General features: G+C 39.2%; 1 protein-coding gene across 5 annotated transcripts in view; it reads right to left on the reverse strand.

Moving 5' to 3' along the window:
* Window positions 1-1667: 1667 nt before the first annotated feature.
* GNB1 (G protein subunit beta 1) overlaps window positions 1668-27635 on the reverse strand; it is an 83821-nt gene continuing 57853 nt past the window's right edge. For all 5 annotated transcript variants that reach the window (XM_073316859.2, XM_073316857.2, XM_073316854.2 and 2 more), the window contains 8 exons: window positions 27396-27434; window positions 25533-25639; window positions 19733-19796; window positions 17442-17604; window positions 9763-9829; window positions 6390-6591; window positions 5578-5794; window positions 1668-1777 (listed from right to left, as the gene is read on the reverse strand). In XM_073316859.2, the coding sequence (XP_073172960.1) occupies window positions 1671-1777; window positions 5578-5794; window positions 6390-6591; window positions 9763-9829; window positions 17442-17604; window positions 19733-19796; window positions 25533-25639; window positions 27396-27434 (966 nt within the window). In that variant the 3' untranslated portion in view covers window positions 1668-1670. The remainder of the gene's footprint in view (window positions 1778-5577; window positions 5795-6389; window positions 6592-9762; window positions 9830-17441; window positions 17605-19732; window positions 19797-25532; window positions 25640-27395; window positions 27435-27635) is intronic.

Consider the following 27635-nt stretch of genomic DNA (forward strand, 5'->3'; position numbering starts at 1 on the left):
CTTTAAAAAAAAAAAAAAAAAAGTGACTTCTCACGCTACTCCAAAACGTGCATAGCTTTGTACTTGAAGTCTTCATAGATTTATGCACAGAGTAGCAACAATAAATGAATACAGCGGCAATGGTTACAGTTTTTAAACAGGTTATTTCTTTAAAGAAAAAAAACATCTAAGGACTTAGTCCAATATGCACTTTTTAGCATTTCTACAGCATGCGATTCTAAGAGTAAACCCACCCAATATGGCAAACGATCAAAAAAAAATTTTTGTTTAACTTAGAAAGTTTAAGATCATTATTTTCAAAACATTGATTTGTACATCATTTCATACACAAAGAATTGACTTAATACCCAAGCGCAGGACAGGTCTCTTTTGAAAAACAGAGATTCCTGGTTGTTGAGACTACGGGGTAGTGTTAGGGTATATAAACTGCCCTTGCAAGTGGGGACAAAGTTTTTTGTTGTTGTTGTTTTTTAAATCAGTGGGTTTGGGAGTGGGTGGGTAGGAATTGAGGATTTGCATTTGTTACCCATAAAAGGTGAAAGGTTCTTTAAACAAGCATTCAATACCATGTACAGCATGTGCTTGGTTACCTTACTTCTTAACATTATTCTATAGATGCCATGTTTTGTGCAACAATTATTTGTGATACTAGACAGAAATAAAAAAAAGTAGGGACTAAATTTACAGCATTAACAACCCCAGACACTCTGGGCTAGGACTCCCTTGTTTTACTCATTTATTGACCATAAAGAAATGTATTTAAAAAGGAAATGTGGAAAAAAAAATGAAATCCTTCTACAAACGTGACTTGAAAATTTGAAACCGTGTGAGATAAAACAAAGTTCTCAACTTTAACTTGAAAACTACAGTGAAGTTAAGTTTGTTTCACAATTATGCTCAAGTTTACTTTCTGGTCATGCTTTTATGATAGTGTTTCTTTTTTAAATTCTCAAGACAAAAAATGGTCCCAAACGGAATGCACAATTTCATTTGCTTACAACTGCAGAAATTCTTCTTTGAAAAGTAATTGTGCTCTTCATTTCAGCAATAGGAGACGGTAAAAGATCTTGCCCTTTGAAGTTTTGAGGAGAATGGGGGGTCCAAGTTAGTATGGTTGGATTGGATATGCTATCATTTTAGTTTTCAACCGTTGGAAATGTCTTCCAGTCACGGTGGAGTCCGTTGCTTGTCTGACACACAAAAAGTTTTGTTAAAACTTACGTTCGGACACTAACATTAAGTTCTAAGCTGGATGAACTAACTTCTGTGTCTGGTAAAACCGTTTATTCTCCCACACCCTCTACTCTATCTTCCCACATCAACATTTACATCCATTATTTTTATTTCACCGTTTTCAAAAGATTTAATAATATTTACCAGCCCAGATGTGAAAGCCATTAACCCACCCTGTACCATGATGATAATGAAAAAAGTCAATGATACCTATAAAAAAAATTACTTCCCCTTGGCAAGTAGAATTTTACAAGGCAGAGTTAAACTGCAAGAAGTTAATCTTATTTCTAGTGTTTTAAATTAGTTACTTTTCTAAACCAAACTGTGAGCTTGTAGCATAAAAGCAGTTGCAATGTACATTTGAAATGAGAAAAAATGAGATTATAAACAAGATAATTAAGGATGTTCTTCCCTACCCTCCCAAATACCTACAGACTTCAGTTCCAGATCTTGAGGAAGCTATCCCATGACCCTGTTGCTACTGCCATACCATCGTCAGTCACACCTAAGCAACTGACACGGTTATCGTGGCCAGCAAGGACACCTAGAAATTAAACAAAATACACACGCATATTACAGAATCTTGATGAATACATACTTCATTTCAAGCAACTCAATGATAAGGGCTTGTGTGTTTGTATTGGATACTCTAGTGATCAGAAGAATGGAACATTAACTTGGTTTAATATTTACACAAATCTGATTTTGATAGTTTTCTTTACCCCAAACTTTTGGCAGTATTCACTTGGAAATGATTGTAGTACCCAGTGAGGGATTCTCAAATGAAGAATATGACAACATGAAGTGTTTTGGAGTAGCAGCCGTGTTAGTCTGTATTTGCAAAAAGAAAAGGAGTACTTGTGGCACCTTAGAGACTAACCAATTTATTTGAGCATAAGCTTTCGTGAGCTACAGCTCACTTCATCAGATGCATACTTTCCACAGTATGCATCTGATGAAGTGAGCTGTAGCTCACGAAAGCTTATGCTCAAATAAATTGGTTAGTCTCTAAGGTGCCACAAGTACTCCTTTTCTTTTAACATGAAGTGTGTTAGCCACAAGATTTTCACTTGATAGGAATAACCTTCAATAATCACGTCAATTACAAAGTCATCACCAGTTTCTCAAAATACTTCTGACAGCACACCCCAAGCAGTTTTGAATTCTATATTTATTAGTCCATTGCTGCTAAATTCAATTACTTCCCCTCCTACAGTTTTATAAGTGTTATTTGTCTTGTAAAAAACCCTAGACTATAAAAAATGCAGAGTTAGGCTGGAGCATCTTAAACACACTTAATCTTGCATGAGCCCTAGCCCTCCTTTTGGGATTACAAGCACATGTATTACGAAAAGGCAAACAAAGACTGGCCACCTACCTTCATTAGATTTGCTACTATGGAAGATGCTTCCATTCAACCAATATGTTATTTTGAAAAATTGCATTGAGAGGGACTGAAAGAGACACTTAAACTTTAAAAAAAAAAAAAGTAAGGGAGCTGTAGAACTACAGCTCTAGTTCTAATACTGTAGAAGTATTAGAGAGTCTCCCATCTGAATCAGTGGGCTTCTTAATACAATGAATTCTGCATTTCTGGAGCAGCAGACACATGAAAAATGTACAAGTGGTTAATAGCATCTTTAAAAATTCATAGTGCCATATAGGAAGCCTGCTGTCACTGCTGATGAAATGGCTCGGAACTCTTCTAGGGCACATTGTAGAAGTAGTGTGATACACTAGAAGTGTGTAAAACTGAGATTATAGTTTTGAGATTTAATGTAGCAAGACCCCAAGCAAAGTACCCGAGGAAGCTTGAGCAGTTAATTTTGTGACCGATGAGTCAATGCATGTTAGGATTCTAACAACTGATTGCACACATCTGCAGACTGTCCTCCCTTCCTCCTTATTAAGTACTGCTCTCCTTCGGACTCTAACCACACTGGTGATTCCTTTTCCCATTCAACATCCCTCTACGGTGAGATTTATGCAGGGAACCAATAGGATTTCTGGGAGAGTGGGAGACAGATCAGTTGTGGTGGTGCATCTATTTTCACCCTTCCACTTTCCCTGCAGGAAGGACATGCAAAAGTCACTGCCTCTTATCACCCAAAAAAACAACCCCAACAAACCAGGAAACTGCAGAATCCAGGACTCCCAAGATAAACACTACCCTAATGAAACAGATTTGTACTGAGGCATGGTAATTTATTCTATAGGGACTGAAAAGTAGTTTTTCCTACTTAAAAGTCAACCAAAAGTACAACCTAGTACATTAGTAAACAGGCACTGAAGACAAATCACACTGCATTAGTATAGTATAAAATCAAAGCAGGAAATGGAACTAGCATTAGTCATTTCAACAGGCCAGCGAACTCATCGCTTCCTCTTAATCAGCTTCAAAGAAAAGAACGGTCATCAGGGACCAAATATAGTTTTCCCCAACAGAAAAACTATGAAGTGTAGTAACATGTCACTAAGAGTTCCCTAATCTGCTTGGATCACCCACCTAATAGTTTATCACAAGAAATTACTGTAGTGTTGGGAGCAACACTACCATGGAGATACAATAATTTACAAACTGAAATCCTGCAGATAATCCAAAAGCAACAAGTAACACCTTGTATTCATCTGTTCAACGCATTCTCTGGTGGAACAGCAAGTTACTTTATTTCTACAGCACTTGATTTAAAGCCAGTAGTAAGGAAGATAACACATTTATTAAAGGAAAATTCTCTGCCTATCAATATATGCTATTTCAGACTACCAATTTGTTTTCATTTCCATGTCTCTTTTTGGCCTCAAGTATCAACTGTAAATCAAGATTTCAACTGTAAATAACCACTGTGGGGAAACCTTGAATAAGGTGCATTTGGACAGCATAACCATGTTACACTTATTTGAAAGATACGTTCCTGGTACAATTAAAATCATAAACAGCACTGAAAAGTGAAGTAACCCGCTCTACTCATCAGATGAACTTTGAGCTACTACTGTGCCAATTTCTGCACTGCACTGATAGAAGGTACATTTGTTGGGAGAGGCAGGGGAAGAAGCAAGCCATGGGAGCACTGCTGTTAGACTACAATGAAGGTACTAACACCACACAGAACGTCTCTGTTGCTGGTGTCTTCTCTATTCTGAGCACAGTCTCCCCCTCAGCCGTGATCAGGTTTGTACCAATTTTTGTTTATTACCTTTCTCCAGATGCTAAACAGAACCTAGCTTTTTGTTCTTGTGCTCGTTCCAAGAATTAGAAATACTTTCTCCATTAATCTATCTAGTTCCTCCTCTGTACATTCTATAATCATAAGCAGAAACTTTGTGGTCATTTATGATAATTTGTACTTTCCCTGTTCTAATATCTAATTAGTTTATATTTTAGGAACTGATGGCATCTATACTAGCTGGGTTGGTAAATTCAATACCCATCTCCTCCCATTCATTATACCCCTAAATAAAGTTACATAACCTCTTTTTCCTTTTCTCTTATTATGCATTTTATAAATACTGCCACAAACGCACATTATCCAGCTATACCTTAGAGATAAGGTGTCATGTTAGCGAGATACGTACTGATACCCTTACTGAGATAAGGTAACAATAGCATAAGATCCTCCCCGACCTTTGACAGTTTCTTCTTCCAAAACATGCAAAGTCACATTTCATATTAAATACACAAATAAGGCAGCTTTAGAAAATGTGGAAGATGAGGTAATAAAGGGCGAGTTTTTAAGAAGTACTATCCAGAACTGTTTGCTATGTGAAGAATTTTGAGGTAATAAATCAGTGGCTACAAATCTCTGCTTGACATTTACACTACCTAAAAATCAGTGCAAATTCTCAGAGGAATACTAAACAGCTTCAAGCACTGCAGTACAGCATAGCAGCCAACTCTTAACCTGAATTGTTTCAGTGAATTACTAATGACAATTATCTTCATATAACTATTACACAGTTATAGACCCTCCATACATGAAGTGATTAATAGTAGGTGTTTCATAAAGTGTCAAATACGTTTAAACAGTCCAAGTGTAAAATAAGCTCTTTGAAGGTAAAAATATATTTAATTTTCCCAGATGTCATTCTTTTACTGAGTTCTGTTTGCAGAGGGTAACTTTCTGTTCTCAGAAACCCCATATTCTTCACTAACATTTACAAATCTACCAGCATGTTGACAACACAAGTAAAATACCTTCACCTGGGGTGATCTCACAGCAGACCACATTATTGAGTTAATTACAGTAGGCTAACAGCACTGTGCTAATGTTTGATAAAGCACTGTCAATAGGTCACCCCTTTAGGTGCAGCTGATAGTATTTAAAACCCAACACACAAACTATTTACCTGCTCTATCAGCTTTCAGTGTGTCCCAGACGTTGCAATTAAAGTCATCATAACCAGCTAAGAGGAGACGTCCGCTTTTGGAGAATGCTACAGAAGTGATGCCACAGATGATGTTGTCATGTGAATAAACCATAAGCTCCTGGTCAGCACGAAGATCAAAGAGCCTGCATGTGGCATCATCGGAGCCTGTGGCAAATGCATTGCCATTTGGGAAGAACTTTAAAACAAAACAAAGATATTATAGAATAAGATACTTTGTGTTTTGCAGCTTTTGGGAACAGGGCTTTTTCCATTTGGCCAGCTACTATGAAATCTTAGATAATGATCTAGCATGTTTTGCACTTTCATTTGGTACCGTGGAACACTCATGCAGGCCAATCGTCTTCTGCCCAGAATTGGGAGCTAGGAACTCAAGATCTACTCCTGGCTTGGTTTGACTTTCTTTGTGTTCTTTGCCACATCCCTTTGCCTGCATGTTTCCCTATCTGTAAAATGGAGCTAAAAGTACATTAGCTCCATCACAGAGGCACTAATGTTTTTAAAGCCTTCTGAAGATGAAATAATAAGTATTACTATCAACAAAACTTTAGTAACATACTATTTAAGCACCTAACAAATTGCCATGTACTGCAATAAACTTTATGCAATACAACAAATTGAATGTAGTTTTGTCAAATGTGGAAAACACTGTGTTTTGGAAAAACTATGCTGTAATACTACAGGATCCACTATGTGTTAAATTCTAACAGCTGACTGCAGAGTATACATCATGAATTTAAATCCCATTCCCCCAATTCAGAGTTCATACGCACACAGATGGCATTGATGTCTGACTCGTGGCCAGTGAATGTTTGCCGACACATTCCTTCTCTAACATCCCACAGTTTGGCAGAGGCATCACAGGCACCAGAAACAAAACACCTGGCATCAGGAGCCAGGGACAAACTCATGACATCCCCAGTGTGTCCAGTAAAGGTGGTCGTCTGCTGGCCAGTTTCAATATCCCAAAGGGCGCTTGACAAAAGGGGGGAGGGCAGAGGGAGAGATAAAATGACAAAAATTAGAACCATCAAATAAAACTGATTTTTTAAAGTAAGTCTCGCAGTACATTACCAGAAGTTCAGACAGTGTCAGACAGGGCTGGTTAGTCTGGACTTGGCTGGTTTGTCACTTGTTTTCTCTGGTTTAATTTTTGTATTTAAAATTAAAAGGGGGAAATTAATCCCAAAGTATGTGGGAAGAAGATGCTCTCCTTTGAGACATTTCAGTATATCATACACAAACTCTCAGTCTTTGCCTTAAAAAGGCACCAGTACTTTCAAATGGAGCCACATATTATTTCTGGTTACAGAGGATCTGCTTCTTGGCTGGGTTACCAGCAATATAGACAGCATAGTGACTAATGTTCACCATTGTTGATACATGGAGTTCTGTAACATGGCAGTGCTCTAACACTAGCATAGAGCTGCTTTAGAGTAGCACCCACTACTGCTGCTATAGTTAAGGTTGAGTCAGTGTTTCCATTTTTGAGGCTTTTTGAGGGTGTATAATTCAGCCAGAATAATTCACTGTTGCCTCATGGCTGTCAGTGCCCCCACTTTTCCATTGACAGTAAGATCACCACAGTGACAATCACATAGTATAAAAAGGGGATGAAATACTGACTGCATCACCCACAAAAGCAGCAGACTTTCCAGAGATGTTTAGAAGAAAGCATTTAACTTGTCTGTTCTCTTTCCCAGTAAGTGAGCATAATGTAGAATTCTGCTTTGGCTTAGAACCAGTGCAGAAGCCAGTTTTCTTGTTTTCAGGTTCCCTGGTTATGTAAACCATATGTTCAGTAATTAATTCTGTATCAGCCTTCAGTAGTCAGTTCCAACTAGGATATGAAATTTTGCTTAGTGTTCCAGCCCAAATCCATTTGCAGCTAGAAAACATCATGCCCTTCATGTCAGTCTCCTCTTTAGTTCCCCATTCTAGGGGAGTGCAGGTTTAGAGGAAGGAGACTACTGGCTTCCTCCTTCCATAAATGAAGGGAACCATCAGCACAAAAGCAGAAGTTTTTTCTTAATAGAACCAGCTTTCATTATGAACCATGTGTGTTTCAGAAATGCATATGCAGAAAGAAGAACAAGACAAAAAGGAATCCCTTGCCAGTAGCGAGGCCATAAGAAAAGGCCAGAATTTGTGTACTCAACACCCTACCTGGACTTAGAAAAATTATTAAATGCAACAGTCAAAACCTGCTAAAGCTATATAATCAAGTACAAAGAGCATCACTTTAGCAATTTTTGGTGTATTTAAAAAGGTTTCCATTCCATTTTGAAAAATCATGTTAATATTAAAGAAATTCATGTACAATCAACATCCATCTTAAGCAGCCACTCAAGAAGGCCGTTTAATAGGAGGGTCCTTACGGGACCAACATAACCGTAGTGAATGTCTTAGGAAGACTTCAAAATAATTGCCGTAAGGACTGCTGCCTAGTGGATGTTCTACTATTTTCTCTTTAAGATTTATTTATTCAGTGAGTGAATTTTTTTGTTTACATTGAATTTTTTGATAAAATGAGTATTTATTGGTTAAGCAGTTATTTAAACAGGCCAAACTACAAGCAGCACAGAAATGCTGTGCAAGTCCAGAAATAGAGCTAACTTTGGTGTTACCTTTCCAGTTCTGATGGATTAAAATTAAATCCATTTTAAGTAACAATTCAGTGAAAACACAACACAGACTGAATCTGTTGAACATCTTGAGTCTTGTTAAGCCTTATTCTATAGATCTGTTACCTAAAGGGGCTTTTTCTTTTGTTGGTTATGGCAGAAGAGCTAAAACTACATAAAAAGTACAGCCCACAAAAACAAGATTTCTTTGCTAGTGAGACTAGAGCATAACAACCTCTAGAAGCAAATGCACTACAGACAACTCCTATAGGAGAAAGCACCTATAAGTGTTTTAGCTGATCTCTGAAAATGGACTATGGAGTATACAAATTACAACAGAACATTATGTTTATATTAAGCCAGTGGACCACAGAATAGAACATTTTTCAAAGACTGATTATTTTTTAGTTTTGTAATTAATGTTTTGTTAAACGTTCAGTGATATTCCTTTAAAATTCACTTCTGCTAACTTTTTGAGAAGATTTTCTGAAAGCTATTCATAATCTTACAGATTTAAATAAAAATAATTTTACCAATGTGATTCAATATTTAATATTTATTTTCTATAATAGTACTACAGAGCTTAATGGAAAAAAGTCATTAATTCACTCAGCCTATTCTTCCCATGACAACCAATTGTCTATGGATCCATAGTCCACCTTATCACCAATAAGAACATATATCATGGACTTCAAAATTTGAAACAACGAATCAGTAACAGAGTGCAAAAGAGAAGTGCAAAATGTTGGGGGGGTTTAAAATGGCACTGGCATAAAACAACTGTAAAACATGCACTAATTGTGACTCTTTACTGCCTGTATACATCAAGTTCACTCCCCAATAATTTGATAATGGATATTTAAAAAGTACACAAGACTCAACTAAACAGACATTACCATTCTGTGGGAGCTATTTCTTCTGATCAGACACTGGTCCATAACTAACCATTGGTACAGGAGACTTGTTTGAAGCTATAACTCCAAAATGTATCAAAATCCATATTGTCAAAACTTTAATTCTTTCCTCAGTGAGCCATAATTGCTCTGAATGAGCTCTTATAGACCATATGTAAAGAGTTTTACATTTTAAAAATATTGCATTCTTTTTATCAGAGATGTTAATAAAAAACATCAACGATGAAAATTACTTAGCACATAGGTCTGTCAGTACCTAAATGGTAAGAAAAACCTATGGTCTGACAAATGCAAAGGAAAAAATTCGAAGTCTGGGTCTTCACACACCCAATGCATTTTATTTAAAAAGGGGGTATTCAAAAGCATAGTTTGTAGAGCTTAACAGCAGTATTTCCATTTGCAATTTCCTCTAAATTGCAAGCCATTAGAGGTTTTTATCCAGGCTGTCTTATGAGATTTCTACACCAAAGACTGCTTACATAGGATTCATACAGCACTAACACTATTGCTATTACTAAGTGTTATGACAAGTTCCCCCATAATATATTATCTATATTTTTGAATATGCAGCCATTAGTACAAATGTTACAGTTGGTAACACTGCTTACCAAGTGGTGTCTCCAGAGCTGGTAACAATTTGATTATCATCCAGGAAACGGCAGCATGACAAGTAACCTGCAAAAAGTAACACATGGCTGAACAAAGCCGCAAATTCCTGTCTACTTTTCAGATTGAGTTGGTCACGTAGCGAAGCATCTCCTGCACATACTGGGCAATGTCTACGCTGCAGTCAGAGATGTGACTGCAGCACATGTAGACATAACTCAGATAGCTTTGATCTAGCAAGATAAAATAGCACTGAAACTGCAGCAGCCTAGGATAGCTGTCCAAGACCATAACCTGGGCCCCAGGTGGGCTTGTATATAGCCTTTACTACTGTGGCTTCATTGACACTGGTACACAGCTAACTAGAATATGTCTACATGTGCTGCAGTCACACCTCTGACTGCAGTGTAGATACACTCAGACAGGAAACCATCAAGAATAGTCAGAAATTCCACAAGTAGTACTGATCACAGTAATTGGTTAAGGACCACTTTAATTTATAGACTGAATCTTACAGCAATCTGATGTTTGCTGATCTGCTTATCCAAGCAAAGAGTAAAACACTAGAAAACACAAAAAGTCCATTTGGTTGTTAAAGAAAAAAGAAGAGACCTAAACGAACAGATGATAGTCTTTCACATAAGACTAGGATTGAAAATTCTCATAGGTCTTACTTGAGACAACCTGGGCTGTGAGCATCATAAGGATTCACATTCCAAGCAGAAGAGAGTGTGAGAAGAGATGTATCTTGCTTCATAAGTACGAAGACAACAAGAAGAGAGGAAACTGGTGGCCTTATACACAAGGGCAACAAACCCTCATGACATTACTTGGATCAATCTAACTCTCCTCTAGGGGGGAAGCTGCTCTCTTGGGGACCAGCTGTGACTAGAAGAGCCCCAGCAGAAAGAGGGAGAGCACTCCCTGAGGAATGCAGGGGGGCCCCTCCTCCCAAGGCTTTACCCATTCATTAGCCAGCCAGAGAAGGAAGGGAGCTGACTCATCCCTTGCTCTCCCTTTTCATTAATTTAAATCCTAGCTCAAACTACGGGGAGCCTCTTTTTGCTTTATTTCAGGAAACTCCCCACTCCTTCCCCATGACTGTAGTTTTAAAAAAAAAACGGTTACTCATCTTCTCGTAACTGTTGTTCTTCAAGATGTGTTGCTCATGTCCATTCCAATTAGGTGGATGCACAGTCGTCGGGAGCTTTTTCCCCTAGCACCACCCGTCTGATCAGGTGTGGACCCCCTGGAGTGGCGCCTTCATGGCAGTGAAAATAGGTTCCTGCCGACCCGCCACCTCTTCAGTTCCTTCTTGCTGGCTACTCTGACAGAGTGGAAGGCGGGCAAGTCTTGGAATAGACATGAGCAACAAATCTTGAAAAACAAGAGTTACCAGAAGGTAAGTAACTGTTTTTTCCTCAAGTGCTTGCTCATATCCATTCCAATTAGATGACTCTCAAGCCCTAACTAGGAGGTGGAGTTGGAATTCATTGAATTGCTGATTGAAGCACCACTCTGCCAAATGCTGCATCGTCCCTGGCGTGCTGGGTAATAGCATGAAGTGTGAACTGAGGACCACATCGCCGCGCTGCAGATCTCCTGGATGGGGACCTGGGCCAGGAATGCTGCTAAGGAGGCCTGTGCTATTGTGGAACGTGCCATTAGTGCTGGGACTGGAACCTTTGCCAGCTCGTAGCATGCCCCAATACAGGACATGATTCATGATGAAATTCTCTGTGACAAGACTGGGAGGCCTTCCATTCTATCCGCAACCGCCACGAACAACTGGATCGACTTACGGAATGGTCTTGTACATTCAGTGTAAATGGTCTTGAACGTCCAAGGAGGGCAGCCTTTTCTGTACTTTCTGCGTGAGGCTTAGGGATGCAAGTTTGGGAGAAAGGCTGGATGACGCCTAAGCTGTACCTTGTCTTTATAAAAATAATGGTATAAGGGGGATGGGAAGTTAGGGCTTTAAGCTCCAAGAGTCTCCTTGCTGATATAATAGTGACTAGGAAGGCCACCTTCCATGAAAGGTAGAGCAATGAACAAGTCACCAGGGGTTCAAACGGTGCCTCTAAGCTCCTGAGGAACCTCCTCCACAGCTCCCGCATCGAGGAGTGTTTGGACCTCCTACGTGAGAAAATGCTCATGAGAAGGGTCCTTGAAGAGGGACAGGGAAGGGGGTAGCAGGGAGGGGAGGAGCAGAATTAGAGAGAATATCCCATTTCTACCGTGCGAAGGACTTAGTGGTCTGAGGTTATCTGGGACCAAGAACAGTAAAAGTGGGACAGACGGTTCAGAAAACAGGGGGAAGGATCCAGTGAGTAGACTAGTGCATCGCCCTCGGGCACACCTTCAAAAGGCTTGCTAAGAGCCTGATAACTGCCTTGATGAGCTCTGGCCTTGGCTGGGCTGGGTTTATGCCTACCATTCCTACCCCGCTTCCTTGAGAAGTCCTGCCTGGGCTGGGGAGGACAGAAGCGCTGCAGGGGCTGAGGTTTGAAATGATTTTGCTGGGTAGCTGGGGTATGTAGCCCCAGTGATTTCTATGCAGCCAACGAATCCTTTAGGCTGTGAAGCCTGGAGTCTGTCTGCTCTGCAAAAAGGCCCATGCCTGCAAAAGGCAGGTCCTGAATTGTTTGTTGTACTGTCTGACCTGGCCGCACTCAGTCTGGGTGAGTGCCCCCGTCCATCTTTTTGTGCTGCTTATGTGGCACCAGAGAGTGCGAGCGGTGCTGTACTGCCTCCTCAGGCTTCAGTGCTAGGGAGCACTGGTGCCAAGGGTCTCTATAGCCAGGAATCCTTCCTTGGCCCCGTTTCACTTACAGAGGCCGGAGCGCTCTGCATGGAGGTGCTCAGTGCCGGATCCTGACAGCTGGAGCTGGCTGGTGATGGAGGGCCGATTCCAACAGGATCTGTTTCAGCCTGAAGTTCCGTTCCTTTTTAGTCCTTGGGCGGAACTCTTTACAAATCTTGCACCACTCTGTTTGGTGCGCCTCCCCCAGATACTTGAGACAAGATTCGTGGAAGTCGCCCATTGGCGTGGGCTCGTGGCAGGTTCTACAGGGTTTAAACCCTTGGGACCAAGGCATGCCCCACATCCCAAAAGGGGAGACCAACAGGGGAGGGGGAGAAACCCCCGGCTCCTAGTTAAGAAACTATCTTAAACTAGGTTTCAGAGTAACAGCCGTGTTAGTCTGTATTCGCAAAAAGAAAAGGAGTACTTGTGGCACCTTAGAGACTAACCAATTTATTTGAGCATGAAAAGCTCATGCTCAAATTAATTGGTTAGTCTCTAAAGTGCCACAAGTACTCCTTTTCTTTTTATCTTAAACTAGAAACTATTTACAGAAAACTGAACTACAAGGACTAGGGGAAGCACTTGCAAAGGCAAGCGATGGCAGTTCTAACAACTATCACTGGTGGTAAAAAGGAACTGAAGAGGCAGCGGGTTGGCAGGAACCTGTATTACCACCATGAAGGCGCCACTCCAGGGGGCTCCACAGCCGACCTGATGGGTGCTGCTGGAAGGATTTTCCCCTGACGACTGTGCACGCGGCACGCACACACCTAATTGGAATGGACATGAGCAAGCATTCAAAGAACTGTTTTTGCAGATGCTGCAGGTCTTACTGATCACTTGCTTTGGGGTGAGGAAGAAATTTTTTTCTTTGTGTTGTTGTCAAATTAGCATAGGCCTAGTGGGTTTTTTCACCTTCCTCTGAGCATACTCCATGCATGGTCAGGTTAAACAAGGAAGAGGATTTAGTAATTCATGGTAGTACTTGGTAGTAGCAGGGATGTTAGTTTGTTACAACTTTCAGCCAGTTTCCAGTGCAGTTAGAAGGCTAAAAGGAATGGCTCCCAGAAGTGAAAGACCTGGGATTTTGCTGAGTGGCCTTGTGCTCATGGGATAGGGGGAGACCTAAGTAAGGTCCCCACCTTTTAGTCCGATCTGTACCCTTCGCTGGGGGTGGTGGTCAGATTCAGAAGAGCAAGCTGAGTCCTAGGGGTAGGTCAAGGAAAGTCTACCCTGAGTTCTGGGTTATATGGGAGGAGCCCTGTAACCTCTGCACTGGAACCATTTAAAATACAGGTGACTAGGAGGGTAGTGCCCCTCCTCTCCATTAAGTACAACAGAGTTGCACCCTGTTGCTTAAAATCCATCCGTGTCCGTCCTCATTCACTGCCAAGTCCAGATCCAGATGTCACCCCCAATTACAGCTTTATTGCAGCAGTCCTGCTTAACCCTGCACTAGAAGAGCAGTTAATTAAAACTGACTCTCTAAGATTTCACACTAACAAATGAAACCAATCACCTCTTTTGATGCATCCTTTCTAGGCGTCTACAATATAGTATAGTCTTTCACCCTCTGTAGAGGCCATATTCACCCTGCCATGAACCCACATACTGCATTTTAGTGATCTTACTAACTTACAGGGCCCATCTCTAAAAGAGGCCACTGAACAGCTAAGATATACTGTAAAGATATTCTTGGCTTTTTATTGCTCAAATCTTTTTTTTTAGGATTTTGACATGCACATTAGCTGCATCATGGATACCCAACAAAAATGCATGTGACAGCTAGTTCCATTTTTCTTTACAACAGATATTAAAGAAAAGTACATTTTATGGATCATGGTGTGCTTGGTTATCGCAACTACTCAATATCTGTTTTAGTGGTCAGTCAACATCTCTCTATTTCAGACAGAGTACACAATTCCAGTGAACCAGGTAGCTAATCCATGCTTTGAAAGAAACACAAGAGATAAAAAGAAGTTAAGTGCCATCTACAATATAGTTTAACACATTTTAGTTATTCTTTTCAACAAACAGAAGCTTTGGAAGGTTTGCCTGATTATAACGATACATGTATGAATAACCTTGGTTTCCTTCAATGAACAGTTTTCAGAGGGTTCCCTTTACATATATAGGCAGAGGCTTGATCAGGCAGAAAACCAGCAAGAGACACAGCTCGCCTGATGTTTCCTCTTAGAGCTGTTAAAGGTTTTTCCGGAGCCATGCTGGCAGCCTCTGGACTAAGAAGACTGTGTTTTGCTGCATCTTGGGATTTTGTTCTTTACAGAAACAAAGGCAGCATAAAGATGACACACAGTTTCAGGGTTCCAACCTTGACAGATATGACTTATTACAAGCTGATTCCCTCCCTCAGGTTGCTGGGTGTATTATTACTGAATCTGCAAGTGAACAAAGGCTTGCTGATGTAACACTGAGTATGTCACATACTATGATTATAAGCACATAGCTACTGAAGTGACTGGCACTATGTAATATCTAAGATAAACAGAGTCCTGTTACGTGCAGTCCAGAATCAGCACAGGCACTCTTTGAACCAAAGTTCCAGCCCAGACCTCAACAAGGAAGATATCAAGCCAATTTACATCCTATTTCTGAGTGGCTACTTCTTCCCATTAATCTTTCAGCTTCCTTTCCTTTTCCTCAACCGCACATTCCTTCAGCAGGTAGAAGTCACTCTAATGAATTACCATTTCAACTTCTGCTGTGATATGGGATGTTACAATGGTCTTGGACTGTAGAGGGGGAAGAGAAAAATCCTGAGCTCATCCCCTCCGCTTTTAGCTGCCTTGGTGGATCTTCTTATTTCAAGGAAAATGGAGCCCTTATATGGGTCCCTTTGTTCTCACAATCATAGCTCATTATCCAGTTTAACTTCTTTTTATTTCTAGTTATCACAGTCATTAGTTACTTTGATGAAAAAGAGTGGGCCAGATTCTGTGCTGCACCTCTGAAGAGAGAGAACCCCAGGAGGGCCAAATGTAGCCCTGTAGTCTCCAGGATTCTGGCATGGCCCTGATGTAGGTTAGAGAAACCCCAGAAGAAGCTGTAGTGCAGAGTACTCCGACCACTTTCCCTCCCTTCTGTCCACTTCTACCTCCAGCACAGGGCAGCAGTGTAGGACAACCTACACCAACGTAATGCTGAGGGGCAATTCCCAAGCATCCAGTTAAACTAGCTCTGTGCCCTCCTTCTGGAGGCGGAGCCACTTTAAAGGAGCCACTGTGGATCCTAGAACACTGGGCACTACAGTCCTACTTTTTAGAGATTAAAAGGATTTTTTAAGGCTTTCAGATATTTCTATGGCCAGCCAAACATCTCTACAGACTTCCAAGAGTAGTAAGATACAAGTCATTCTGAGGTTTAAATCTGAAGTTCAGGTCAGAGGTTCTTAGATGTCAGTACCCTGAGCAGCCAAGTAATTAATTTTGGGGACTCCAAAGGAATTATCCAGTATCAATGACTGAACATGTGGAATGTGGGTAAGTACCTGCAAAAAAAAAGGAAGACCTTGAAAAACAGACCATGGTTTACATTGAAACTCAAAGAACATTACTTCTGCCTTCCAGAACAACAAAGGTAATTTAGAGACCAAGACTGGAAACAATGGGCTTGATTTTCAGGAGGTGCTCGGCCCCCACAGCTCCAGGTGAAGGCAACAAGTTAAAAGGGCAGCATCTCTGAAAAATCAGACCTCAAATCTTTGGGACCTAATGAAAACCCAGCAAGCTTGTCTAGTTCACAGAAATAAAAATTGGCACCAGCAGCCAGTTTGAGATATCTGATTGCACTCCACAATAAAACAAATGCATGACCAATTAGGTTTCTCTCTCCAATTTGAGTTTGTAAATGTAGTGTCCTTTCAATATCAGGAAAGAGCTTGGATACAAAAAACAAAACAAAACAAAAAAACCCCAAGCTTTAAGCAGATATGCTATACTGTAGCAGTTTTACTTTCCATAAAGAAAAAAAGAGTTGCAAAATGAAATAATTCCCTTTTGTAATCACTAAATCTTCCCCTTCATGCCTTCCAAAGACTAAATATTTTGACCAAACTACATTAAGCTTCCTAGGATATGGTTTTACAATAAGAGCCCTCTCTAATAAATCAGCACCAACAATGAGGTAAATAAAGAATAATTTAAGACTGTGGACAAAGTGTAAGAAGTTGGGACTCATGTATTTAAGAAAAAAATTTTGTCCCATTTTCTGCCACAATATTTATTACATATAACAAGAATTTGATTATTTTCAATTTGGGCAATGCTGCACTTGGCAACATGTTTTCTGTAAAGGATCATTGTCTCTATTTGGGGACGTGAGCAATAAAGATTTATGAAGCTGTTAGAAAGATTGGTGAAGCCATTATATTCATTATTTAAATGTTTAAAGTGTTGCAAAGGTTGTGAGCAACAAAGAACAATTTTTGAAGAAAGATTAAAAACTAAAGATGTATAAATTGGCAAAGTGATGACTGATTTTGGCATGGGGCGCGGGAGGAGGGAATGTCACCTATTTGAAAAGTGAACACACAAGGGGGAAAAACGTATTTAACAAGGTGCAAAAAGGTAGACACAAAAGCTACGGGATCACACGATGATACTTAACTTTCTGGTTTAATATTAAAGAAAAATGTCTTGATCGAGACTAGTCTATGGAGTAGTCTTTCAAGGAAAATGATTGAAGCCTCATTGCTTGAGACATTTCAAATAAGACTGGACTGTATGTTGTAGGAAACCAGTCCTCTGGCATTGCAGGATTGAGTAGATGACCTAATGGATCTTTTCCATATCTAGTGTTCACGATTCATCATGCATTCAGCTCACAACTAGTTTACCCTTCAGAACTGATGCTCACCTGTGTGACCAGCCAGCTCACGGCTGACACGTACATTTCCTTCACGAGTTTTCAGGTTGTAAATAGAACAGATGTTATCAAGACCACCACAGGCCACATAGTTTCCAGAGGGGGCATATGCACAGGTCATCACCCACGATGAACGCAGCGGAATGGCATGGACCTGGAGCAGAGGCAGAATACATAATTTATCTTTAAGTCAATTGACCATCAGGAAGTTCTTATTTATATCTTCTCTGTAACTACACTACTCTCTCTTTAAAGGTAGCAGGAGGAAGAATAATGAAAAAGATGAAAAGTCCTTGTACTCCAAGGGCCAACCTTATTTCAGAAATAATTTGCGCATTTAACTTGTCAAAACAAATAGTATCTTAATTAAAACTTCAGAGTTGCACTCTAGCAGAGAATCCAGTTTAATAGGTAGCGCTATGAAAAGCCACAAGAGCTAGTCAATGGTTTTATGATTATAGATCGAGCACTATGTTTTAGCTTGAGAAAACACACTGGTGCTCAATTTATGGTAGGTAAAAAAACGTTGATTCCAGGATTATATATGACGAAGGAACAACAAACAGCAAAAAAAGACTTACTTTGACCCTCTTTTAATCGTGCCTTAAAACCCACTTCAACACTTACCAAACAAGTTAGCAAACCAAGGCCTTTCACTATTTAAACAAACTCCCCTTTTGCTCCCACATGCCATATACTAGCCTTCGCTGAGTAACCACAGTCTTATTAATGCTAACCCTGTCCTTCCTTCTCTAATCCAGACCTACTGTCTTATTATTCCTCTTGTTGCACTGTGTTTGAAGTTAGTTTGTAAACTCCTTGAGGGATGGATCATGTTGTTATATCTATTATGAGGCTCTGTGAAATATCCCTGATTTCCTCATATTTCTTGACTAGGGATTAGAAAGGTGTTTGTCCCTCTGTGCATACAATCTCCATCTATACCCATTACAAATCCTGCGGTAATGGGTGTGATATAAAAGTACAAATAGCAGAGTAATGCTCTGTGCTAAAAATACAGCCAACTAATTGCAAAACATGTATCTTCTACCATGAAGCTAATAAAATGCCTCAAGATGGTTGTTCAAATCTCATCCCTAGGATAGAACACATTTACGATCGCATTCTTTATTACTACTAACATCGTGCACAGCATAATTGCAATGAGCACTGCTTAGCCATAATGTGGTGCTAGAATATTTTTAGACAACCTGTTTTCAGCTATAGACAAACTGTTTTCAGGTGTAAGCTATTCAACTATTAATCAAAAACTTTCTAGTAATAAGAAGATGCCCTCAAATTTCCTGGATTGGAAAGTCTTTCTTTCACTGAGTGGATCTTGTTTCAGGGGGATGATGTACTTGTAACTAGAGCACTTGATAAAGAATTCTATTTCTGACTCTACCAAAGACTTCCTGTGTGACCTTAATCAAGTAGCAACATCTCTGTGATTCAGTTTTCCCAATTCTAAAATAGGGATGCAAGTCGCTGTTTTCAAGGGATGTTGAGTGTTAATTAATGTTTTCAAGAATATTGAAATCCTAATATGGAAATCACTGTAGAAGTATTTTATTTCCTATTTCTGCACTGTCTTTTTCAATTAAAAACAACACTTCTGCTTATTTAACTGCCATTTACCTGCTGAAAATTTTTATTTTAAGTTCTCCACAACCAGTTTTGTAATAATTTACAAGTATTGTTTTTTCATCCTTCATGGAATTTATTGGAGAGCTCATAACAGTAGCCACTGGACACCAACCACAGCCATGTGACCATAAACCTTCTGTAACCCTTTTTCATGTCATGTTACTACAGCCAGAAAGAGACCAGTCTCTTACCTGCATTCTTGTAATTCTCTGCTTTATTACAGAGCCCCAACTAGTATGGCTGTGCTTTGTCTCACATCGCACATTTCTGGGAAACGTTTGCTAATTAACTTCTACTCCCTCTGATGACAGCTGCTCCTGCAGCAGCGAAGCAAAAATACACTCACTGAACAATGAAATATTTTTAGTTTCTCGGAAGCTGGGTAAACATATTTTATATATAATTAATGTGTGTATATATATATATATGTATATGTATGTATGTATGTTATACAGACAGACAGTAGCTAGGTCTCTAACCACATTGTTTAAAATCATAATTTTAGAGGTCAGGTGTTAGGCCTAAACTAAGTTTTGGTTGTATCCCTTTAAGAGCCAAGGTAGGTAAACAATATTCCTCTCCCTTGTATTTTCAGTCAAATTTTAATTAAGCAGCAGTATGTCAATTACTCTCACCTTGTTTGTGGTGTAGCTATCCCAGATGATAAGTTTGCCATCCTGGGAGGCACTAACTAGAAGCCTGGAGAGAAAATAAGAACGAACAAAAACAATCATTGCAGGCAAATATGGAGAAAACAAAGCCAATTAGTTTCAAATGAAATGTTATCATAACTACTAAGATGTTTACATGAATGCTTTAAAAAAGTACAATGCAACATCAGTATTCTTTTAAATAACGTGCCTCATAGAAACAAGAGCAGATGCACTTCATGTTAAGTGTTAAATATTACAGCAGTTAACAACAAAGCAACTCAATAGTTGTTGCAATGTTATGTGGTTAAATCACAAGATAGGAAGTCAGGAGATCTGGGTTCCATGCCTGACTACCACTGACTTTTGGAAAAGTCACCTACCGCTTTATGCCTTCCTTTCCCCAAGCATGGTATTTTTATTTTATTTTTTTTAAAACAATTTTTCCTCTCCCAAAGACAGCAAGAAGTTCACTTTTTTCTGATTGTCAAAAGATTCTGAGGGTGGGGGTTGAGAAAACGCACACAGAGTTATTAGTAAAAGCCTATTTTAACTGCTTCCCAGTTATTCTCAGAAGTTCATCTTGTTTCCACATACTTTGCATTGTCTTCTGCAGACCTTCCTTATTAAAGGAGTCTGGGAAAAGGACCTGAGAATTCTTCTTCCCACCCTCCCCAGCGGATGATCTACAGATGCACAAATCAGGAGAAGGAGAAGTAGCGAAAATAATCCCTAAACAGCAGTGATGTCTCTTGATCCCTTCGAAACCTTGGAAATCACAGTGATAGGCACACTTAAAATAGGCAGACCCAGCTAATTATTTGGACCCATCTTCCCAATTTCTGCTTATTCTAACACATGGTAAAAAAGGTTGTTTCAGGATGAAAGCCAATAAATACATAAAAATAAATAAAATCCAGTGTCTGAGTAGAGTTAAAACCCAGGCCAACAGAAAATTTAGTTTACAGAGAAGTACTCTGCATAGAAGGGTAGAGTGCAGGGAAGGAAGGGGTGGTTTTCTTTTGTTTCCTTTTGGGGCAGGGGAATCTCTCCCCTCTCAATGGAGACAGACTGAAATACACCATTTTGTCAGAGTGGTATTCTTGGTCTAGTTTAAAATATGAGCTTTTGTTTCCAGGCTTCTTTTATTTTTTAAAGAACAGCTTTTCTAACGCCAAGAACAAAAAAGGTTCAGATTGCAGGAACAATCAGACAAAAACAGCTGAGAGTGCCTTTTTCTGTATTAGGGAAGCAGATATAAAATAGAGTTCAGATATGTAATATTTCATGCTCTGAGTCCTGACCTTACACATTTTCTTTCTGACTTATTACTGGGGCTAAGAGTTTGGCTATTCATCTTAAAAGGTTCAAAGTATTGTGCCAAAGCACCACATCATTTCAATTTCCATCTTAATATCTGTATGTGCAAACCTAATTCAAGTGAAAAGTCCAAGTTTCAACACACAAGTACTGTGTGATAATACCTATCACTAGTGTAACAGAATACCGGTAGTTTTCTAACTTTCAAAGCTGCTACTATCCTAAGAGGCCCTTGTGAAAAGTGTCATATTTAATTGTTTATTTTAAACACACACAGTCGTGAGAAGGGTCCACATCTCAAGCCAAGTCTCTCCTTTTAAAGATACATTCATTTAAAATCCAGTGCCTGGCTATGACAAATCACCTAACCAAACACACTACTCTGAGCTTGCTATTAGATCGTCTATTCACAAATCTGACTGCTCTATTTTTCAGATTATGGTGTCAATACAAGGGCTAATTTAAACAGTACAATTACAAATTTGGGGTTAAGGACTTTCATACTGTGTGTACACAGTGCCTTATCCTTAATTGGGGCTTTTACGCGTTTCTACAATACATGCTCAGGGTCTAACTGACTGCCATATTTTGAGTCAGGAAGGAATTTTCCCTGAGGTCAGATTGGCACAGACCCTGGGAGTTTTTCGACTTACCCTGCACGGGAGTGGCTAAGTCATTATGCAAGGTAACCTATTTCCCCTTGTTTTTTCCTACCCGCCCCAGATGTTCTTGTTAAACCCTGGATTTGTGCTGGAAATGGCCCACCTTGATTATCATACACATTGTAAGGAGAGTGGTCACTTTAGATAAGCTATTACCAACAGGAGAGTGGGTTTGTGGAAGGGGGGGGGGAAAGAAAATCAAGTTGGGCCATTTCCAGCAGAAATCCAGGTTTTCTTTCCCCCCCCCTTCCACAAACCCACTCTCCTGCTGGTAATAGCTTATCTAAAGTGATCACTCTCCTTACAATGTGTATGATAATCAAGTTGGGCCATTTCCAGCACAAATCCAGGTTATCATACACATTGTAAGGAGAGTGATCACTTTAGATAAGCTATTACCAGCAGGACAGTGGGGTGGGGGGGAGGTATTTTTTCAGGCTGTGTGTGTATAAAAACATCTTCTACACTTTCCACAGTATGCATCCGATGAAGTGAGCTGTAGCTCACAAAAGCGTATGCTCAAATAAATTGGTTAGTCTCTAAGGTGCCACAAGTACTCCTTTTCTTTTTGCGAATACAGACTAACACGGCTGTTACTCTGAAACCATAAAACATGGGTCACTTGCAGGTTTAAATGGCAAATTCTCTAACTTGAAATCTTTAAATCATGATTTGAGGACTTCAGTAATTTGGACAGTGGTCATAGGTCTATTACAGGAGTGGGTGGGCAAGGTTCTGTGGCCTGCAATGTGCAGGAGATCAGACTAGATGATCATGACGCTCCTGTCTGACCTTAAAGTCAATGAGTCTCTGAGAAAGAGTTGTGGCTGCGTTAGGCTACTCTACTGTGCACAGGTAAAACATAGTTGCGTCACTTGAGTCTGAGTTTTGAACTTTTAATCCAATTTAATGAAAATAAGCTCTAGTCAGCTCCCCTTAAAATTGAGTTTGCTGATAAATACTACACTTACCTTCTGCGGATAACAGTATTACCTGATTTATCTATATATTAAAACTTCATGTCATACACTTTTGAGCCTTCTACTTCCGCAGGGCAGGAACCATGTATCTGTACAGTACTGAACGCTTCTAGCACTTAATTAAAATTTCATTTAAATGTCACTAATTTCAAAAGCTTTGTTTCCAACAGATTCCATTTCAAGTAGCATGCCCTGAAATTTGTTACAAATCTTCACACTAAAACTAACAGAAAAAGGAGATAGTTTTCTCTGACCTTTCCATTTTAGTAATCTCAGGTGTTACTTACATCTATTTATGGTAACACAAACAACAATTTTCAGATTTTCAACTTAATTATGTCCCTTCAAATGACAGCATAATCAGTAAAACATTCCTACTGCATAGTAATCTTTTGAATCTCTCCTTTATTGTTAGGGGTATCGGCGCCTCCTAAAAAAGGATAAAGCTGTTTCAGAACTTGGAGGGGATGCATCATGTGTCAATTGTCTCTAGTGAAAACAGCTTTGCCTGGAACTTAAAATGTAAGTATCGTGAGTAGTGGTGTCTGTTTCCTACATGACTTTCTAAATATGCTAACAGTCAGAGTTATTTCCTGAAAACTGTATAAACAGACTGATTGGAAAGGGAGAAAATGCAGTGGGATGGAGATTGTTTGAAGTCAGATTTCTTTTTAGAAATCTGAATGAATTTAGTGTTCATAAAATGCAAAACTAAAATGCACTGGGTTTAAGCTGACAGTGAGGTAAGTGCTGAACTGCCTTCAACAATATAGCTCTGCGAAACCACCATCATGGATGTACTCTATAAAGATGAGACTATTGTAGACACGTAGCTTTAAGGCTATATACCTGTTAAGGAGTGCTGATATTATGTTTGTGTGAGATCACTTCAACCAGAAGATGTATGTAAAGTCTTGTTCACAGATCTCTTAGGTTGTTGTATAATATATTTGAAAGGAAAATTTAAAAAAAAACACAACTTTGTTTTTATAAAAGTTACAAAAATATCTGACCACCTTCACTTTTTGAAAGAAAGAATGTTAGATAAAAATAGGACAAAACAGAGATCTATGATCTTTATTGTGACATCAGAACTAATTTGGTGTTTCCTCTAGCTGGCTTTGCTCTAGTTGTACAACACAATCCTATTGCTAAAAATGCTTAAGTTACTGCAGGTGGGGGGAGACACTGGGTCATCACCCACACCAGCCCCTACTCTGTGGCTGCCTTCTACCTGTGTCAGATGGCTGTAGCTCCCAGCCCTAGCTCCACAGGTGAGACCCTCCTGACCCAAGTGGGGGAGGTCCCAGCACTCCAACTGGAGTGTCCGGTTTTTAAATTTTATGAAGTTGGCAACCCTAATATGCCATATCATTTGCAACATTGGAAACTATATACTTATGACAAGCTAATATAGTACTCCTATGAAATAAAATGAGATTCTACAAAACGTATGAAACTTCAAATGAAACTGTTACACTGTGTTTATCTGTTGCTCTGCCAACCCTGAGCAATTCAGAAACTGAAAATAAAAACAAGTACCACTCCTTTAAAAATATTTTCCTCTATATCTCCCCCCTCCACCCCACAACTAAGCACTTTGCTACTTTTGCACTAGGTATACAGTAGAACTTCAGAGTTATGAATACCAGAGTTAGGAACTGACCAGTCACACACACACACACACACACACTTCATTTGGAACTACGCAGTCAGGTAGCAGCAGAGACAAAATAAGTAAACAAACAAACAAAAAGCAAATACAGTATAGAACAGTATTAAACAAACTACTTAAAAAAAATAAAGGGAACATTTAAAAAAGATTTTGACAAGGTAAGAAAACGGTTTCTGCGTTTGCTTCATTTAAATTAAGATGGTTAAAAGCAACATTTTTCTTCTGTATAGTAAAGTTTCAAAGTCAATGTTCAGTTGTAAACTTTTGAAAGAACCATAACATTTTGTTGAGAGTTATGAACAACCTCCATTCCCAAAGTGTTTGTAACTCTGAGGTTCTACTGTATAAACAGACCTAGGATTTTAAGTTACTTAAGAATAGAACTGCTTATCAATCTTGTGTAAACAAGCTCTGTACTTAAGACTGAATTAACAAGATCACCCTCATTAGATTAACAAGGCTCCCTTCAGTAATTTCTGTTGATTAGAAATGTACTTGCTTTGACCAGATTAATTCACATATTTACAAGATTAAAAAGAAGCTAATTCACCTATTCCTACAATGAAGGAATACCATGTCCACTCATTTTAAGATGGACAATTCACCGGGGTGCGTGCTTTAAGATTCTTATAAAACTACACATTATAGTTGTCATCGACAGGGATACCGTTAGCATCCATTTTTTAATTGTCTGGAAATCACAGAAGGACTAATATCCTCAGAAAAAAATAAGTGCCTATTTTAAAATGCTTCCTCTAAATCATTGACAACAGTATTTTTCAGGCAAGAAGGGGTTGATATTTTGTATCTGAATTTAGCTTATGATGACAAAAATACGGAGATTAAAAGGGAAAAAAAGTGACATTTACTATTGCTAAATTCTCTTAGTACCAGAATAGAAGCAAAGGTTATGCAACTTCAAATGAAGTAACCACCCCCACCTGCATCCAAGATCCCCTGCTCCTCAAAAAGAGCTCTGGTATTTTAAAATTCCACTTCTAGCGGAAAGGACTTCAGATGGATTATAGGCATGACCTGAAATGATGGGACTGAATTTCTAACCATACTGTATGAAAAACCAAATTGAACTTTTCCACAAGATCTTAATGAAACCCAAAAGATTATCCTTCTGTGCCAGTGACACTCACCTGGAATCAGTCCCCCAGTGCATTGCATAAATTTTAGCCAAGTGCCCCCTCAATGTTCTTCTAGTACGCATCTGAATTCGACCCACTGGATCAATGTTGGCTGTGATCTAAATAAACAAGTTATTATAGACCTTAGATTCTGCATTTATCTTACTCACAGAATATTCAGATACTTATTAATGCAGAAACACTTATAGTAGTCTATTGCAGAAAACCAAAGGATTCAACGCACACATTTTGGACATGTTCAGATTTAGACAAACAAATTGACTAAGAAATATGTTAGTGCTATGCAGTATTTGCTTGGTCATTCTCTCATTTACTATTCTTCCCCAGGCCCAGCTCTTTATCTGAGCATTGTAGGCAAAGCCCTAGCTAAATACAATTGCACAATATTACTCTGGAAGAACATGCATGTTATCCAGGCCCAGTGGGAAACAACTGCATGCATTAGAAACTCTCAGAACCCGGGGCAGGATTATGTTCAGTTTCTATCTTCTGAAGCCTCTAGTTTTAAGGTTACTACAATTTGTGGCAGAGGGTTCCCGCTGCGTCCCCCCCTGCCCCCCCAACAATAGAGATGCATTCAACAGAATAACGCAGCTTTCTGTTTTTAAAGAGGCTGGGAAGATGGGGTGTTTGTATCTGAGGCTTTAACTGCACCTAACATTTTGAAGATAAACTCCCAATTTAGATCTAGCATAAACTGCCTTTTGAACAGAAGATTTTCAAAAGAGAATATTAACATTTTATCTAACTTTTAAAGCATAAAAGTGTATTCTGGAATGAGTAAGTGAGTAGCAAAGTGAGGAAGAAATCAATACATTGTTGTTATACCATTACATTTAATATAAATAGTGTCTCTGGCCTGGAGCAAAGCGCTCACTCAAAAAATAGCACATAGCACATTTCCAGTAATATACGGAACAAACGAACACACATTAGTGAATCCAAACCAGTTTATAACTCCATTTTACAGGTAACGTCTGCATACTTGTCCTGTCTCCACCTAAAAAAATTATTTAGCAGAAACATTTGAGTAAAGAACTCTGCTTCATTTTGAAAACTGCCCAGACAAATTAACGTTCAAACTAACAGATCGGGCCAGATTTAAAATTCCTACACAATGCCCATCCCTTGTACAAATACAGTAGCTTTTTAGAGACTTTTGCACATGGGAAATATTTTAGATATTAAACTTAGCACATTTATTTTACATTTATGGGCAACTCTCTTTGTCACATATAAAAATGTCCCCAGTAATTTAAATGCTGAAAGAAGGCCTCTTGCTCACTACCTCTCTCTTGCTTGATGCTGCAGTGCTGAAGTTGTAGCACTGTATTTGTAGCATTACTCACTTCCACAGCAACAAACTGATATCAGACACAGGATTATTACTCCCAGTTCAAGCAAAAGGGATTAAACTGGGTGGTGAAAGGTAAAATCTGATTGAAAACACATCTGGAACAATAGCTCCTGGCAAAGGTTTCTTTATAAATGGCCTTCCAGGTTGCTCCAATGTGAGGGTCCTTCAAATTATAAATCCATCTGTATAATACTTGTATTTAAAAAAAAAAAAAAAAAAAAAAATCAGGGAAAGGAACTCAGTGACCTACCAAGGAAAGTACTACTTGATCCTACTACTGGCAGTAGTTCGCCATGCATAAGCAGCAGGATCTGTGTGTAATCAAAAAAATCACACCATGCAAAGAGTCAAAGGAAGCTAATGTTGCCAAGACTAGACTATAGGAAGAATTAAGATATTGTTCATAATTTTACACACACACAAAACTTTCTGTATTTACATTTTCCTTATGTAGATTTTTTGCAAATAAAATGTGAGCATCTGAAATGAGTACTTACCTGGGCCAGAGTGGCATCTGCACATGCTTTTCTGGCATCCTATAACAAGGGAAAATTAGAGACAACACATCAGAGACAGCTTAATATGTGCTGAACCATTTATGCTGACCATTCTGCAAAAGTTACTCGGAAGCAAAACCACTAGATTTGGGAAAATCTTGCAGTTATGATCACCCCAAGGAGAGAAATTGGCAGAGGAACCTATCAAGCCAGACTCTGTTGCCAATGTGTGTCTAGTAT

Source organism: Lepidochelys kempii, chromosome 18, assembly GCF_965140285.1.
Source record: "Lepidochelys kempii isolate rLepKem1 chromosome 18, rLepKem1.hap1, whole genome shotgun sequence".
Taxonomy (NCBI): domain Eukaryota; kingdom Metazoa; phylum Chordata; order Testudines; family Cheloniidae; genus Lepidochelys; species Lepidochelys kempii.